Source organism: Camponotus floridanus, unplaced genomic scaffold (genome assembly GCF_003227725.1).
Source record: "Camponotus floridanus strain SB8 unplaced genomic scaffold, Cflo_v7.5 scaffold183, whole genome shotgun sequence".
Lineage (NCBI taxonomy): Eukaryota > Metazoa > Arthropoda > Insecta > Hymenoptera > Formicidae > Camponotus > Camponotus floridanus.
Window position 1 is genome coordinate 129107 of NW_020229307.1, and position 16201 is coordinate 145307.

The 16201-nt window shown below is 25.2% G+C and overlaps 2 protein-coding genes and 3 long non-coding RNA genes across 6 annotated transcripts in view; all 5 read right to left on the bottom strand.

The window, feature by feature from the left end:
- Window positions 1–16201, bottom strand: part of LOC105254991 (PDZ domain-containing protein 4) — a 212719-nt gene that overhangs the window by 112011 nt on the left and 84507 nt on the right. The gene's annotated exons all lie outside the window — the stretch shown is intronic.
- LOC109609799 lies at window positions 92–1182 on the bottom strand. Its single transcript, XR_002192427.2, has 3 exons — window positions 754–1182; window positions 292–414; window positions 92–178 (listed from the first exon to the last, which is right to left on the bottom strand). It is a non-coding gene; the product is annotated as an uncharacterized LOC109609799 (long non-coding RNA).
- On the bottom strand, window positions 1899–4372 carry LOC109609805. Its single transcript, XM_025407678.1, has 6 exons — window positions 4245–4372; window positions 3730–3840; window positions 3548–3638; window positions 3148–3293; window positions 2816–2948; window positions 1899–2154 (listed from the first exon to the last, which is right to left on the bottom strand). The coding sequence occupies exons 1-6, from the start codon at window positions 4310–4312 to the stop codon at window positions 2146–2148; spliced, it is 558 nt and encodes a 185-aa protein (XP_025263463.1). The 5' UTR covers window positions 4313–4372; the 3' UTR covers window positions 1899–2145.
- Window positions 7277–7680, bottom strand: LOC109609802. The gene is made up of 3 exons (XR_002192429.2): window positions 7645–7680; window positions 7466–7556; window positions 7277–7343 (listed from the first exon to the last, which is right to left on the bottom strand). It is a non-coding gene; the product is annotated as an uncharacterized LOC109609802 (long non-coding RNA).
- LOC109609801 lies at window positions 14809–15433 on the bottom strand. Its single transcript, XR_002192428.2, has 3 exons — window positions 15374–15433; window positions 15093–15225; window positions 14809–14984 (listed from the first exon to the last, which is right to left on the bottom strand). It is a non-coding gene; the product is annotated as an uncharacterized LOC109609801 (long non-coding RNA).

The following is a 16201-nucleotide window of genomic DNA, read 5'->3' on the forward strand; positions in this document are numbered from 1 at the left end:
GTATTTTGTTTTATTTTCTAAAAATGTAATATCAATGAATGTGTATTTACATTGCCTTACATGTAATAATAAAAGTAAAACGATTCAGGTTGTCCCCATAATTCTTTATAATAGCAATTTCGTTTTCATCTTTTAATTCATTACAGATGTGCTGAAGTTTTTCCAGAGGATATTCCACCTATTACAGCAATAATATTTTTCAGCACAACTTATTGTAAATTTTTAGAACAATTGTCATACGTAAAAATTCATGTGTATCAACTATGTTCATTTCGTTTACATTTAACTTACAATTTCAGTGAAGTTATACCAAAAAGCATTATATATAATCACATACATAGTACAAAATGATCCTCTAGAGAGAATCTCGATGAGAAGATCAAAAGTAAATTCTGCAGTGATAAATATCATAAACTGCAATCAATAAATTTATTAAAAAAATAATATATCTACTTTTTTATTTCATTAATTAAATGCAAATGTATAATATAATCAAGAAGCTTTTCTAAGGCAATTAATTTTATGTAAGAAATAATAGAACAAATTAATAATTATTACTATTAATAGAATTTGTATCATATATTATTGATAATTAACATAACAATAAATATGCGATGATAACATCTAAAAGATGCAACAATTATACACATTCACATGTTATTTATTATTATTTATTATTATTATACTTACAATTATTATTACTATACTTACAATTAGTATTTATACACAATTAAGAGTAAAATATAAACATACCTGGATTACAATAAAACTAAGTAAAATACTAAAAACCAAAATAGGTTGAAATTGAACGAGCCTTGATCGCTGACAAGGCCATAAGCCAACTATGAACAAAAGTATCCGAAGTAATCTAAAATGCCGAGTCTTTATACAAATCATTACTTTGCGAGAATCGAAGCACATCTGACTGCGAGAAGGGTTCCGTATTCCCACCCTTCGATGGATCGATATAGAACCGAATATTATAGAAAATTTCCGACTCTTAGCGTAAATTATAGCGTAAATCGCCTAATTCAATATAAATGATAATACACAGGTGGTAGACAAAATATCGTATAGTGTAAACACCCGTAATTTCACGCTTTCTGCGCGAAAGGTGACGGAGCGATTACCCGATCGATATAATTGGCATCGAGAGCAAATTTAATACAAATTTTTTTCTGCTATAAAAAAACATTCTAAAGACAATATGATGATCAAATTCCGCGCAAGCGTACTTGTCCTTTTCCTCTACGATTAGTTCCATGTGTTTCATTCGATTGTATACATTCATGCGATACGTTTCTCCACTAAAGAAACATCTTCTTATGTGTTGAAATTAGTCACATAATCCTCTCGCCAATAAAGTGTTAAACATGTTGCGCATTAAAAAAATCTGTAGAAATTTGTATTATATAATTTTATAGCAAATAAACTCAAAAAAATAAAACTCAAAATAAACTCAAAAAACTTTCCAAGTCGTATTAAAATACATGTCTTTCTAGACATGTATGTTATCTGTTATAATATCGCATGATCTCAAAGGTAAGAAAGTAACAAAAATTAAATTATTGTAGATTTGTAGTTGACTGTTTAATTGTAACATCTAGAGAATAACATTAATACGTTTTACGATATATGTATTGTAATTCCTGCAAAAATTCTTTGGAATATATATACAAATTTGTATATATATTTATGTTTATAAAAAATTGCTAATTATTATTTCATAAAAGAATGTTACAATTAATATTTTACAGAATTAATTTGTCATCTAATTTGCATATTACAACATTACATTTATCATTTCAGAAAGAAGATAAGCAAAAAATTAGAATAATTTATATAAATAAGGAAGTTTCAAGAAAATTTTCTTCCGGTTTATACATTACAAAATTTTGTAAAAGAAATTTCTATTACTACTTGTGTACCTTTGTGCGTATGAGCACGCTCACGCTTGTGTGCACGCTTGTGTATATTGTGTTACATGCTTCCGTTATTTTGATATATAAAAAACGATGGCCAATTATACTGGTAATAGATCAAACGGGTAATCAAAACTTTTAACTTACAGTTTCAGCGAAACCCAAAAACATTGTAAATAATCACAAACATAGTGAAAAGCGATCCTATAGAAAAAACTGTTGACTACGTATCCTGCAATGACAAATATTACAAGCTACGATCAATATATATTATAAAAACAAGGTAATTACTTTATTTCATTAAATAAATACGTATATTAATAATCAGTTGCTTCTTTAAGACAATTAATTATAATACATGTAAGAAATTGTAGTCTCCTCGACTATTTAAATAATTGCAAGATCGGCAGAGAATAAAATTAATACTTTTTTTTCCGAATCAATATATATACAATATGTGAGTGTAAAAGATGAATTTACTTAACCTGATTAATCATAACTTTTTTTATTGCAAAAAATATATAGTTCAAATATTATAACGTATGTTACAAATGACTGATTAATCCAATATGTAAATCAAATAACATAATTTTTCCATTTTGAGGGTGCCCACGATGTGATTTAAAGCAACAGACATTATTACCTTTACGTTTATTCAGTAGTTGAATTTACTAGTAAATTATAATGTATAATCGTATGATTTAATTTTTGCATTAGTCCTGCATCGAATACATAACGGTAAAATAGGATATTGACGCCTTCATTAACTAAAATACATACATTATGTTATATTATGTTTTTTGACAAGTTACATATCATAACATACATTTTATATAGAGATAGATGCACATCTCCGTAATATTTAATATACATATAACGTGTATAATTCTTACCGAAGCGAAAAACTCTAAAGATAATATAAATACTCCGCCAAAATTCAGGCTTATCGTTTTACTACCCCTTTGCAAAAAAAACAATATTAACTTTTGTATGCGCAAAGATGTTACATACCACTGAATATTGTATCTGTAAAATAATTAAGTAATAAATTTATTATTATAGAAAATCGAATTTTCAACATATGAGAATCAAATATATTAAGATTATTTATATTAATAAAGAATTTATATATATATATATATATATATATATATATATATATATGACCCGAGTCCACAAACATTTTACTATCATATTATATTTTTATTGTAAACATATTTCTTACGCAGTGAAAAATATGTCGTTATTGTAATCCATAAATTCTTGACCGATGTAATTAAAGAAAAACATGAATATAAAAATGACAATTACAATTGCAAAATGCATACAAACTTGACTAATGTCGTTCCCATACAATATATTCTTAGATAACTAAAACATAATGTTAAAATTAACATTTCATAAAATTAACATCTATCATTATATCGAAATAGAATACTTAAAAAAATTAGAATTATTTAAATTTCTAAGTAAAAAATATTTACATAGACAAGATCACAAAAATTTGTTTAGTTTAATTGATACATTATCAAATTTTGCAAATAACTTCCTTTCACTAAAAGTTATTGTGAAATGCTATAATATTGTTTCAGAAATAAAATTCACAACACACAAGAAAAACTCACTGCGTAAAGATTCAGACTCAAACAAATCACAGCTATTATTACCAAAAAGAACGATGGAAAATAAAGACAGGAAAATAAAAATGTGGAGAACCTTCAGCAAGAGAAAAATAATGTTATATGTATATAAATAATGTTAAATGTGTATATATATAGAAATTATTATATAATAGATAAATACGAACTTGATAGCAGTACGATGAAAATCTATAGCATAAATTATTCCTTTATACATTACAGTTTCTTTCTTTTGGTGAACATTGTTCCACATATTAATTGCTTTCTTTATGCGATAACTATAAAAAAATTTTGTTGCAATTGAATTTTTCATATAAAGAAAAAAAGTTTTGATATAACATATTAATTTGTTAAAAATTGTTTTATTGATTCGTATAGATTATTTCATTAAATTATATAACCCTATATTATATAAATTCTATATTTTTTTAACAGCAAACGTGCCCATAAACAAACAAGTTCTTTTTATTATACAAACAAAATATATTCTAATTCAATATCAAATAATTCACTAAATAAAATTTCAGTTGACAATGAATATACAACGATTATTTTAACAAAATAATTTCTTTTTTTATCTAAATCTATTAACAAATTTATTTTAAAAAAGAGATAGCAAAAATAGTATTTTTCGATATTTATTTATATACTTATTATCTTTCAATTTATTCTATTATTTTACCTGGCGATTCTTAGCATTCCGCTGACATGCTTAAGATATGTAAAGGTAATCAATCCTATTGCAACCATTGCAGTTCCTCCAATACACAATGATGCATCAGTGAATAGCAAAATTAAATATAAATAATTTTCTCGGTCAATGAAATACTTAGGTACAAATTTATATATTATATCACGTTTAGACTCATTTATATGCACATCAAAGCCAATGCGCGTTATAATTGGCAATAAAATGATTGATGAGCCAATAATTAAATTGCATGTATGCCACACTACAAATATTTAATAAATAAGAATAATTTCTACAACTTATTAACTACTTTTATTTATTTTATCGTCTGAATTTCATACTTTTAATTTTATTTCTCGCATATTTTTGCAGTGTACCGATTAAAAAGTATTAATTATAATTATTCAATTTTTTTCTATTTTTTCTTTTAAATAAAATAAGCAAAACAACATTATAAAAATATATCCATATAATTTTGATTCTGTTGTGACACACAATTAATTTTTATTATACTTGTGTATCTTTCTCCGTAAACATGTGTGCGAGTTATATCCATTATATTTTCTTGTTATTTTAATATATAAGAAATGATGGCCAATTATACTACATTAAAGTGGTAAAATAAGTATCCAAATTTAATTTAATTTAGCGATTTATGGCGTATCAAGATTATATTTTGCTTTAAAATATATATTACATGTCAACGAATATGTATGTTGACTTACGCAAAATAATAAAACTAAAACGTTTTATATTGTCTCCGCATCTCTTTATAATAACAATTTCTTTTTCATCTTTTAATTCGTTACAGATGTCTTGAAGCTTCTCCAAGGGATATTCTATCTATCATATCAATAAAATTTTTCAGCATACAAAACGTCGTACATATTTTTAAAAGTATTGTTTTGTGCAAAGATTCACTTTATTAAGTATGTATATTTCGTGGAACAAAAAAAAATTTAACTTACAAATTCGGTGAAATTATAGCAACAAAAATTATACATAATCGCAAACATAATGAAAATCAATTCTATAGAGAGACCGTTGATGATCAGATCAAGAGAGAATTCTTGAATGAAAAGAAATGAAAACTGCAATCAACAAATTTATTAAAAAAAAGAGCTACTTTTTTATTTCATTAACTAAATGCAAATATACAACACAATCAACTATTTTTCTAAGTTTTTAAACTATGTATTTTTGTAATTAACTATTTTTCAGTTAATTACATGTAAGAAATAACAATAAATTAATAATTATTAGACTATAGGATTTGTATTGTATATCATTACTAATTAACATAAAATAAATAAATGATAATAACATCTAAAGGTTGCAATAATTATGTATATACACGTACATATAGCTAGAAATAAAATATGAACATACCTGTATTAAAATAGAACTATTCAGAATACTAGAAAACAAAATCAGTTGAAGTTGTACGAGCTTAGTTCGCTGACAAGGCCATAAACCAATCGCGAGTAAAACAATCCGATGCAAGCTAAAATGCCGAGTCTTTATGCAGATCATCACTTTATGAGAGTCGAAATGTGTCTGACCTCGAGAAAGTGACAGAGGCACTCGTATACCCCTTCTTTCAAAGGCTCGATAAAATTGAGTATATTATAGAATTTCCGACTCTTAGTGTAAGTTATAATAAATTATAGTAAATTATAGTAAATTGCCTAATTTTATATGAACGATAATATAAAGTGGTAGACAAAATATCACATAAGCGAAACATTCGTAACTTTTACCTCGCGGAAAGCGAGGGAATGATTACGTGATCGATATAATTGGCATCGAGAGCAAATTTAACACAAATTTATCTGCTATAAAAAACATTCTAAAGATAATATAATGATCAAATTCCGCGCAAGCGTACTTGTCCTTTTTCAACATCAGTTGCATTTGTCATTCGTTTGTGTACATTTGTGCGATGTCTTTCTCCAGAGAAATGTTAGTTTTATAATACTGAGATATCAGATCCCGCTGATAAAGGGCAAAACATGCTGCGAATTGCAAATTAGAAGCTTAATACGCATTTATAGCAGCTTTGGCGTTAATTATGAATCGTGTATAAATATTTAAGCACAGTCAGTGTACGCATATTATAATATCGTGTAACGTAACAAAAAATAGATAGATATTTATTATCAGATTTTAAATAACTGTGAATTTATGATTGTCTCAGCTATACAGCACAATTCATAGAAAATCAAATTAACTTGAAGTAAATTAATTTAAATTTACTGTTTGATACAAATTATTTAACTCGTGCATAGTTTGTTTGAGTAATGTTTTATGTTTAAATCCTACAATACATTCACTTTAAAGAGTGTGATAGAAAATATTTAAATTTTATTAATTATAATATACTATTTCATTTAGAGAAATAATTTCTATATATTTCCCTTATTGCACAATTGTTACATACATTCATCTTATATATTTATCTTATACGTTATTCTTGCATAGAATACATAACGGTAAAGTAAGATAATGATGCCTTTGTCAACTAGAATCAGATATGTTTGTTTTATGTAATTTTCGTTCGAACCGCGTGTTTTAAGTATATAATAATATACAATAATAATACATTAATGTAATATATTATGCACAAGTGATAACTTTTACCGTGGCAAAAAGCTCGAAAGATAATGTAATTACACCGCCAAAATTCATATTGAATGTTTTGCTACCTTTTTGCAAAAGAAATAGTATCAGTTTCTGTACATGTAAGGGTGTACTATACCATTGAACATTATATCTGGACAGAAAAATAAAGAAATAAATCGATAATTGAATAAAGAGCAGTAGCAATAATATTCAACATACGCATATGTATGTGAAATGTTAATTTTAAGCTTCATTTAAATTATTAAAATTCTTAACAAATTAATATGATGATAAATATGTAAACATATATAATGTCTCTTACACGGTAGAAAATACATGATCATTGTGATTTGTAATTTCTTGTCCGGCATAATTGACGAAAAACAAATATACCAACATGACAATTGCAATTAAAAAATGCATTAATAATTGTCCAAAATTGTCTCCCTTTGATGCATACACGGCAATCTACAACACAATATTGCATTCAATCTTTTAAGATTTTAAAACTGTCTTTCGATCTCCTGATACCATGCAACGCGCAATATTGCTCATCTAAAAATAAATTTTACAATGCGAGAAAAACTCACTGCATAAAGATTAAGGCTTAAACAAATCACATCAATTGATATCACAAGAAGGTGCGATTTTTGAAAATTGTCCGATAAAAATACGGTTAACCTTAAAAATATATTATATATAATATATAAATATTATTATATAAATATTATTATATTACAATATACATAAACGATATTTGAACACTAACTTGATAGCTTCACGATGTATATCTACAGCATGAATTATTTTTTTATAAATTATAATCTCATTCTTATGGTCAATTTTTTTCTCTGCATCACTATTAATCGTCATCTTTACCGTTATTGCCTTCTCAATGCGATAACTGCATACATAATTACTTTTTTAATAATATATATTAGTCCGTCTATATGGAGCAAAAAGATTTTTCGATAATATCTAGATAATAAATATATTTCATTCTGTGGCAGTAAATTTCATAAATTATATAAAAATAAACAAAGTTTCTCAAAATATTAATTTGTTAAAAATAAATATTATATAATTTACAAATGATTTCGCCAACTAATTAATTCTTATCAATTGATTCTATCAATAAAACAGGAACAAAGTTTTATTGCAACAACAAAATACATTTATTGAAAATAATAGAAACTATTTTGTCTATTAAAATTGTGTTTTTACAAATAAATAAAGTTTCTTTATTTCCACATGCTTCCACAAAAGGTTACTTCCTACTCTATATAATAATTTATTTATTATAATTTATTTTAAAAACATACATTATACATATAATATATATAAATAATTATACATATAATCACTTTCATATTCTATTTGCAGCGATGATTTTGTTTTCATAATAAAATTCTTTTCTCTCGCGTAAATATGTTTTAGATTTAATAAATAGAAAGCATACTAAATTTTGTTTAAAATAAATATTTTTAATTTAATTCTTATATTTATTTCATCTCACCTAGCGATTTTAAAAATTCCACAAATATGTTTGATCAATGATATAAGTATTATTCCTTTTCCTACTAATGTCGTTGCTCCTATAAAAAAAGCAACGTCCATATACAGCAAGATTATGTAAAAATAACTTTCACTGTCAGTAAAGTACTCAGGCATGAGTTGTGTCATCACACGTGGTTGTGTCACATTTATGTGCAGGACTATACGAAGAATGCGCGGTAAAATTGTAATTGAGCCAACAGTAACTGACGCGCAAATGTAAACCACTAACAATAAATATATTATAAAAAGTTAATATATGAATTATCATTTTTTAGATTTCTTTCATATATTAAAGTGTTGTTTTTACATTTCAAATTTCACTATTCTGCAATCAATTCCCTATATCCGATATGTTTGCATAGTTAATGATTTTAAAATATTTGATCTTCTGTATTGTTTAAATTTTTTTAGAAATTAAAATAAATAATTAAAATTAAAAAAAAATATATATATATATATTTTATAATTATATATTAAATATATAACTTTTAATTATATTTAATATATATAAATTATTATATATATTAAATATAATTAAAAGTTATATATTTAATATATAATTATAAAATGTATAGAATTATAAAATATCTTTTATAACTACAATATATATATATATATAAGATACAACTATATTTAAATATTAAAGATATTATATAGTGAAGTGGTTACTTGAACTACTTTTGTGTCACTTCATGCTTCAAATTTTATTATAATTGTAATTTTTATTTTACTTTGCAATTGACTATATAAAATTATCAACATATGTTATCTTACTTATAAACATAATCGTAAAATATTTCGCATTTGTCCCATATTTTTTTATAATAGCGATTTCATTTTCATCTTTTAATTGATTATATACATGTTGAAGTTGCTCCAATAAATATTTCACCTATTATACCAACATTACCTTGGAATTCATCTCATTGTAAATTTTAAAAAGATTTTTGTATACAAGGATTAATGTTTTTCACAGCGTTTATTATTGGATAAGCGTCATAAAACTTTAACTTACTGCTTGAGCGTTAATTCGGATCGAGTTATATTCAATTGCATACATAATAAACACCAGTAAGACAGAAAGAACTTTGATGACAAAATCAGGAGTGCATTCTGCATATATAAATACTGTAAGCTACAATCAATCAAAGTTATTTTAAAAAATAAAAATATAGAGTTACTTTTCTTGCTTCATTATTATATTGATAATATATAATTATCAAATGTTTTTATGTACTTTTATAAGCATCCTAATAGCAAATAAGTTAAAAACATAACTCTCATCGTAATAAAAAACAAATTTTATTTTATGTTATTATACTATAAAAATTAGTATTATTTCACATTATTATAAATAAATACGTATTATTGTAATATGTTCAATAATGTTATTGATAACAAATATCATCTACATCATAATTATAAATATTGTTATAAATATGAATATACCTGGAATATAATAAAGCTTATCAGAAGACCGAAACACAAGTTTAATTGAAATTGAACAAGTCTTGATCGGTAATAAGGCCATAAACCAACCACAAGCAAAATAATCCGTTGGAACGTAAAATGAGTCTCTATACAGATCATCACTATGCAAAAGTCGAAACAAGTGTGATGGCAAAAAGATCGGCGAGACTCCCCTTCTTCAAAGAGATCAATAAAATAAAGTTTCTGTCTTTTTGTGTAAATTCTAAATTGCCTAATTCAGGAAATACGATAATACAAGCGGTAGTGCAAATATATAAAGCGGTAATGTGAATGTAATCGTATAATCGAAATACTTGCAATTTTTCCGGGGAGAGAAATGGAGCGATTATGCGATCGATACATTTAACGCCGAGAAAAAAATTACTGCAAAATTTATCTTCGATAGAAAAACATTCTTCAGACAATTTGTTGATCGAAGTCTGCGCAAGCGTACTTAGTCTTTCTCATCGCAAAGAGTTTGTGCGTTTCATTCGATTTTATACATTCGTGCGATACGTTTCTTTACAAGATTGTTATCTTATCGAGATATTAGTTACATAGTTTCCTCTCCAATAAAAAACAAAACATGATGCAAATATCAATGTAAACGTCAATATAAATACAATGTAGTAAGTAATTTTCAAAAATTTTCAAATTTATATTAAAATATATGTGTTTATGCATATATATGTTTATCTCTTAGCGCGCAATATAAAAAATGAGTCGATGATTATTAGAAATAAATCTCAATGATTATCAAATTAAATTACAAAAGTTATATAATAGAGTTATAATTCTTTTAATTGTTTAAATAATTTCATCATCGACAGAAAATAAAATTAACATTTTTTATGATGCATCTTATTTAATTCATGCAAAATTCGAAAATTCATACATATATTTGTGTGTATGAAAAATATTTAAACGTTATATTAAAACTTTATTTTATTGTGAAAAATATATGCGTGTGTTACAACAATATAAATTATTTAAAATGTATAAATTAAATAATGCTATATATTTCTCATTTTCTTCTCACTTTAAAGATAACACTCGCGATATAATTTAAACGAATAAACATTATAATCTCAGGTAACTTTAATTCCACTTTTTAACAAACCGTACATACAATCGTATAATTTATTTTTTACGTTACTCCTGCATGGAATATATAACAGTAAAATAGGATAATGATGCCTTTATAAGCTGAAATAGAATATATCTTGTGTAACTTTGGTGTCGCGTATTAACCATGTAATAATATGTTGTATGTTATATTATGCATAATTAATAATTTTTACCGCGGCGAAAAACTCGAGAGATAATGAAAATATTCCGCCAAAATTCAGAGTTACAGTTTTTGCTATTGTGAAATAAGTATCTCAAGTTTTATCTTTGTAAATATATTCAGTTTTATCTTTGTAATAATTCGTAAAAAATTATCATATATATTTATTTATGTAAGCAGTATCTCTCTTACGCGGTGCAAAATATGTGATCATTGTGATCTGTAATTTCTTGTCCGAAATAATTGGCCGTGAACAAATATATAAATAAGACTACTGCAATTAGAAAGTGTAATAATAATTGTTCAGTATCGCCACCATGTGACACATTCACAGCAATCTACAATACAATGATGCATCTTTTATATATTTTATAGATCATTTTATATCAAGAGATTAGAAAATATGTTTTTCAACTCTAATATCCTGCAATATAAAATATAGTTTTTATATAAATAAATTTTATAATGTGAAAAAACTTACTGCATAAAGATTAAGAGTCAAGCAAATCACACCAACTACTATCACAAGAATATGTGATTCTCGGAAGCTGCTCAATAAAAATAAAGAGTACCTTAAAAAAGAATATATAATCGTGTGATACATATAAAAACATTATATATATATATATATATATATATATATATATAATTATAAAATATAAAAATACTAACTCGATCGCTTTACGATGAATATCTACGGCATGAATTATTTCTTTATAAATTGTAATTTCACTCGCTAGGCTAGAATTCGTCGTCATCGTTATTGTCAGTGCCTTCTCGATGCGATAACTGCATAAATAATTTCTTTCTTTTTATTAAGTGAACCTCGTTTATACATAAAGGATAAAAATTGTCTGACAATGTGTATATATATATATATTGATTTTTGTCAAATGTGAAAAAAAAAAGGAGTCCGCCAAACTTCATACAGATACACTGATTTCCATTTCATAAAATAGAAATGATTTTATTACATTAGTAAAATGCATTTATGAAATACTAATCATTTCCTTTTAACAGCAAAATCATAATTTTACAAACAAATAACTTTTCCATTTTGCTAACAATATCTGTTGTTCTATCAATTTATTTACTTTAATAATTTATTATGAAAATGATTTTGCTGTCATAAGATATATAAATTTTTTTTAGACAATAAATATAAATATGGCACTAAATATGCGCATAAAATTGTTAAAATCTTATTCAAAACTTTTAAATTATTTTCTATATTTAATGCTTCACCTGGCGACTCTAAACATTCCACAGGCATGTTCTAAATATGATAGAAGCATCATTGCAATTCCAACTAGTGCTGTCGCTCCTATTAAAAGGGCTGCATCCATGTACATCAGAATTAAATAGATATATCTTTTTTGATCAACAAAATATTTAGGTATAAGCTGTTGCATCATGCGTGGATGTGTCACATTTATGTGCAGAACAGAACCAAGAATGCGCGGCAAAAATTGAAGTAAAATTACAATAACTGTGATGCAAATGTAAAGCGCTAAAAATATTTTTAAAAAGTAGATATATAAAATTATTTATTTTTTAATCTTTCGAATGATCATGTAAATTTCTAACGTCATTATCTTAGCAACCACGCCTATGCGATATTTTTGCATAATAAATATAAAATATTTATTTGTTTTGCAAAACAAATATTAAAATTTTTCCAACATGATTTTTTTATTGAAACGTAATAATTAAAATTAGAAGCATTATTGAAACAAATATTAGCATTCAATTCATTTTTCAATATAAATTCTTATATAAATTCTTATAATGATATTTTGAATATATTTTTTATTTATATTTCTACATTGTAATAAAGAAATATTATAATATAAATATAACATCTCAAATTTTAATTAATTTAATTTAAATTAGATAGCAAAGTGGTTAATCAGATTAATTTAATATTTATCATTAATTTAATTTTTACTGTGATTTTTATCATAATAATTTATTTTTATTTGCGATATGTATAAAATATCAAGAAATACTATCTTACACAAGAGTATAGTCACATAACGTTTTGCGGTATTCCCATATCTTTGCATGATAGCGATTTCATTGTCGTCCCTCAGCTCGTTATAAATGTGCTGAAGTTGCTCCAATAAATACCTTACCTATTAAATCAATAATACTTTGGCATTTGCCTCGATATAAATTTTGAGGACTGTTGTGATTGGTTCATCATTATCACGATGTTTTATAAAGGTAAAAAACAAAGAATTAACTTACAGCTTGAGTATTCATTCGGAATGAATTATATACAATTGCATACATAATAAGCAATAATGCGATAGAGAGAACTTTGATAACAAGATCAGAAGTGCATTCTATAGATATAAATACTGTAAGCTACAATCAATAAAATATTACTTAAAAAATCATGAAATAATGAAAAACATATTTTTATTTAATTAATTATATTGTTAATATATAATAACCAGCTATTTTTATATACATTATGCTTTATAACAGATAAATAAAATATAAAAATAAATAAAATAAAAATTATGATTATGAGAATATAGACGTACCTGGAATATGATAAAACTAATTAGAATACTAAAAAACAAGACTAACTGAAATTGAACGAGCCTTGATTGCTGATAAGGCCATAATCCAACCGCGAGCAGAAAAATTCGATGGAAAGTAAAATGAGGAATTTGTATAGAAATCATCACTGTGCAAAAGTCAAGATACATTTGACGGCGAAAAGTTCGGCGGAACTACGCAAACCCCTTCTCTGGAGAGATCAATAAAAAATAAAGTCTTATAAAATTTCTTTCTTCCTATGTAAATTCTAGAGTAAATTGTTTAATTTAGGATAAGCGGCAATGTAAGGTGGAAGATAAAACATAATTGTATAATCGAAATACCGCAATACGATGTCTACTGGTGGAGAAACGAAATGATTATGCGATCGATACACTTAATGTCTCGACGAGAAAAATTATTGTAAATTGATCTCCGACAGAAAAACATTCTTGAGACAATTTGTTGATCGAAGACTGCGCAAGCGTACTTGGTCTTTCTCAGCGCAAAATGTTTTGTGCATTTCATTCGAGTGTACATATTCGTGCGAAATGTTTCCTTCTATAGAAGATTGTCGTCTTATACTTATCGAGATATTAGTTACCTCTCCATAGTTTCCTCTCCAATAAAATAATGCAAATTTCAATGTAGAGGTCAATGAAGATGCAATTGTAGTAAGTAATTTTCAAAAATTTTTAAAGTTGTGTTAAAATATATACACGTGTTTATGTATAGTATGTACGTTTATCTTTTATCGGGTAATGTAAAAAATGAGTCTCAATGATTACCAGAAATTAAATTATAATAAAGTTATAATTCTTTCAATTGTTTAAATAATTTCATCATCAACGGAAAATAAAATTAAAATTTTTATATTATTACGTATATTATTTAATTGGTGCAAAATTCGAAAATTTAAATCTATATGTATATTTGTGTATATAAAAAATATTTAAACGTGATTATATTAAAACTTTATTTTATTGTGAAAAATATATATGTTCATGTGTTACAATGATATAAATTATATAACATATAAAAATTAAATAATGCTATATATTTCTCATTCTCTTCTCTTTAAAGATAACACTCGTGATATAATTTAACGAACAAACATTATAATCTCACGTAACTTTAACGTTGCATTTTCTTACAAATCGTACATACAAACGTATGATTTATTTTAGACGCTATTCCTGCATGGAATATATAACAGTAAAGTAGGATAATGATGCTTTTATTAGCTGGAATAGAATATATCTTGTGTAACTTCCATGTCGAGTATTAAGTATATGATATAATAACTACATAATATGTTATATGTTATATTATGCATAATTAATAACTTTTACCGTGGCGAAAAGCTTGATGGATAATGAAAATACTCCGGCAAAATTCAGAGTTACAGTTTTGCTACCTCTTTGCAAAAGAAATAGTATCAGTTTCTGTACCTGTACAGACGCAGTGTACCACCGAACATTGTAGCTAAAAATAACGGCAAAGAATAAAAAATTTGTTAAATGCAGTAATCTTCAACCTATGAATGTGTGAAATATATATATCAAGTTTTATCTTCGTTATAATTCATAAAAAATTACAATATATAATTATTCATGTAAGCAACATCTCTTACGCGGTGTAAAATACATGATCATTGTGGTCTGTAATTATTTGTCCGAAATAATTGACCGTAAACAAATATATAAATAAAACTACTGCAATTAGAAAGTGTAATAATAATTGTTCAGTATCACCACCATGTGACACATTCACAGCAATCTACAACACAATGACGCATCTTTATATATATTTTGTAGATCATTTTATATAAAAAGATTAGAAAATATGTTTTTCAATCCTGATATCTTGAAATGTAAAATACAGTTCGTTCTGAAGTAAATTTTATTATAATGTGCAAAAACTTACTGCGTAAAGATTAAGGGTCAAGCAAATCACACCAACTAATATTACAAGAATATGTGATTCTCGGAAACTGCTCAATAAAAATAAAGAGAACCTTAAAAAAGAATATGATACATATAAAAACATTATATATATATATATATATATATATATATATATATATAAAATATTAAAATACTAACTCGATAGCTTTACGATGAATATCTACGGCATGAATTATTTCTTTACAAATTATAATTTGGTTCGCTAGACTAGAATTCATCGGCATCGTTATTGTCATTGCTTTCTCGATGCGATAACTATATAAGTAATTTCTTCCTTTTTATTAAGTAAGCCTCGTTTATACATAAAGGATAACAATTTTCTGACAATATATATATTTAATTATTGTAATAATTTTTGTCAGTTATCAAATAAACAAAATTTATTAAAAATATTAATTTACTATTATACTGCATAACGAATTGAATATCAAATTGTGATTTGGAGGATATCCAGAATTTTGATTTTTGTTTTTAAATGTGAAAAACGAGCAATT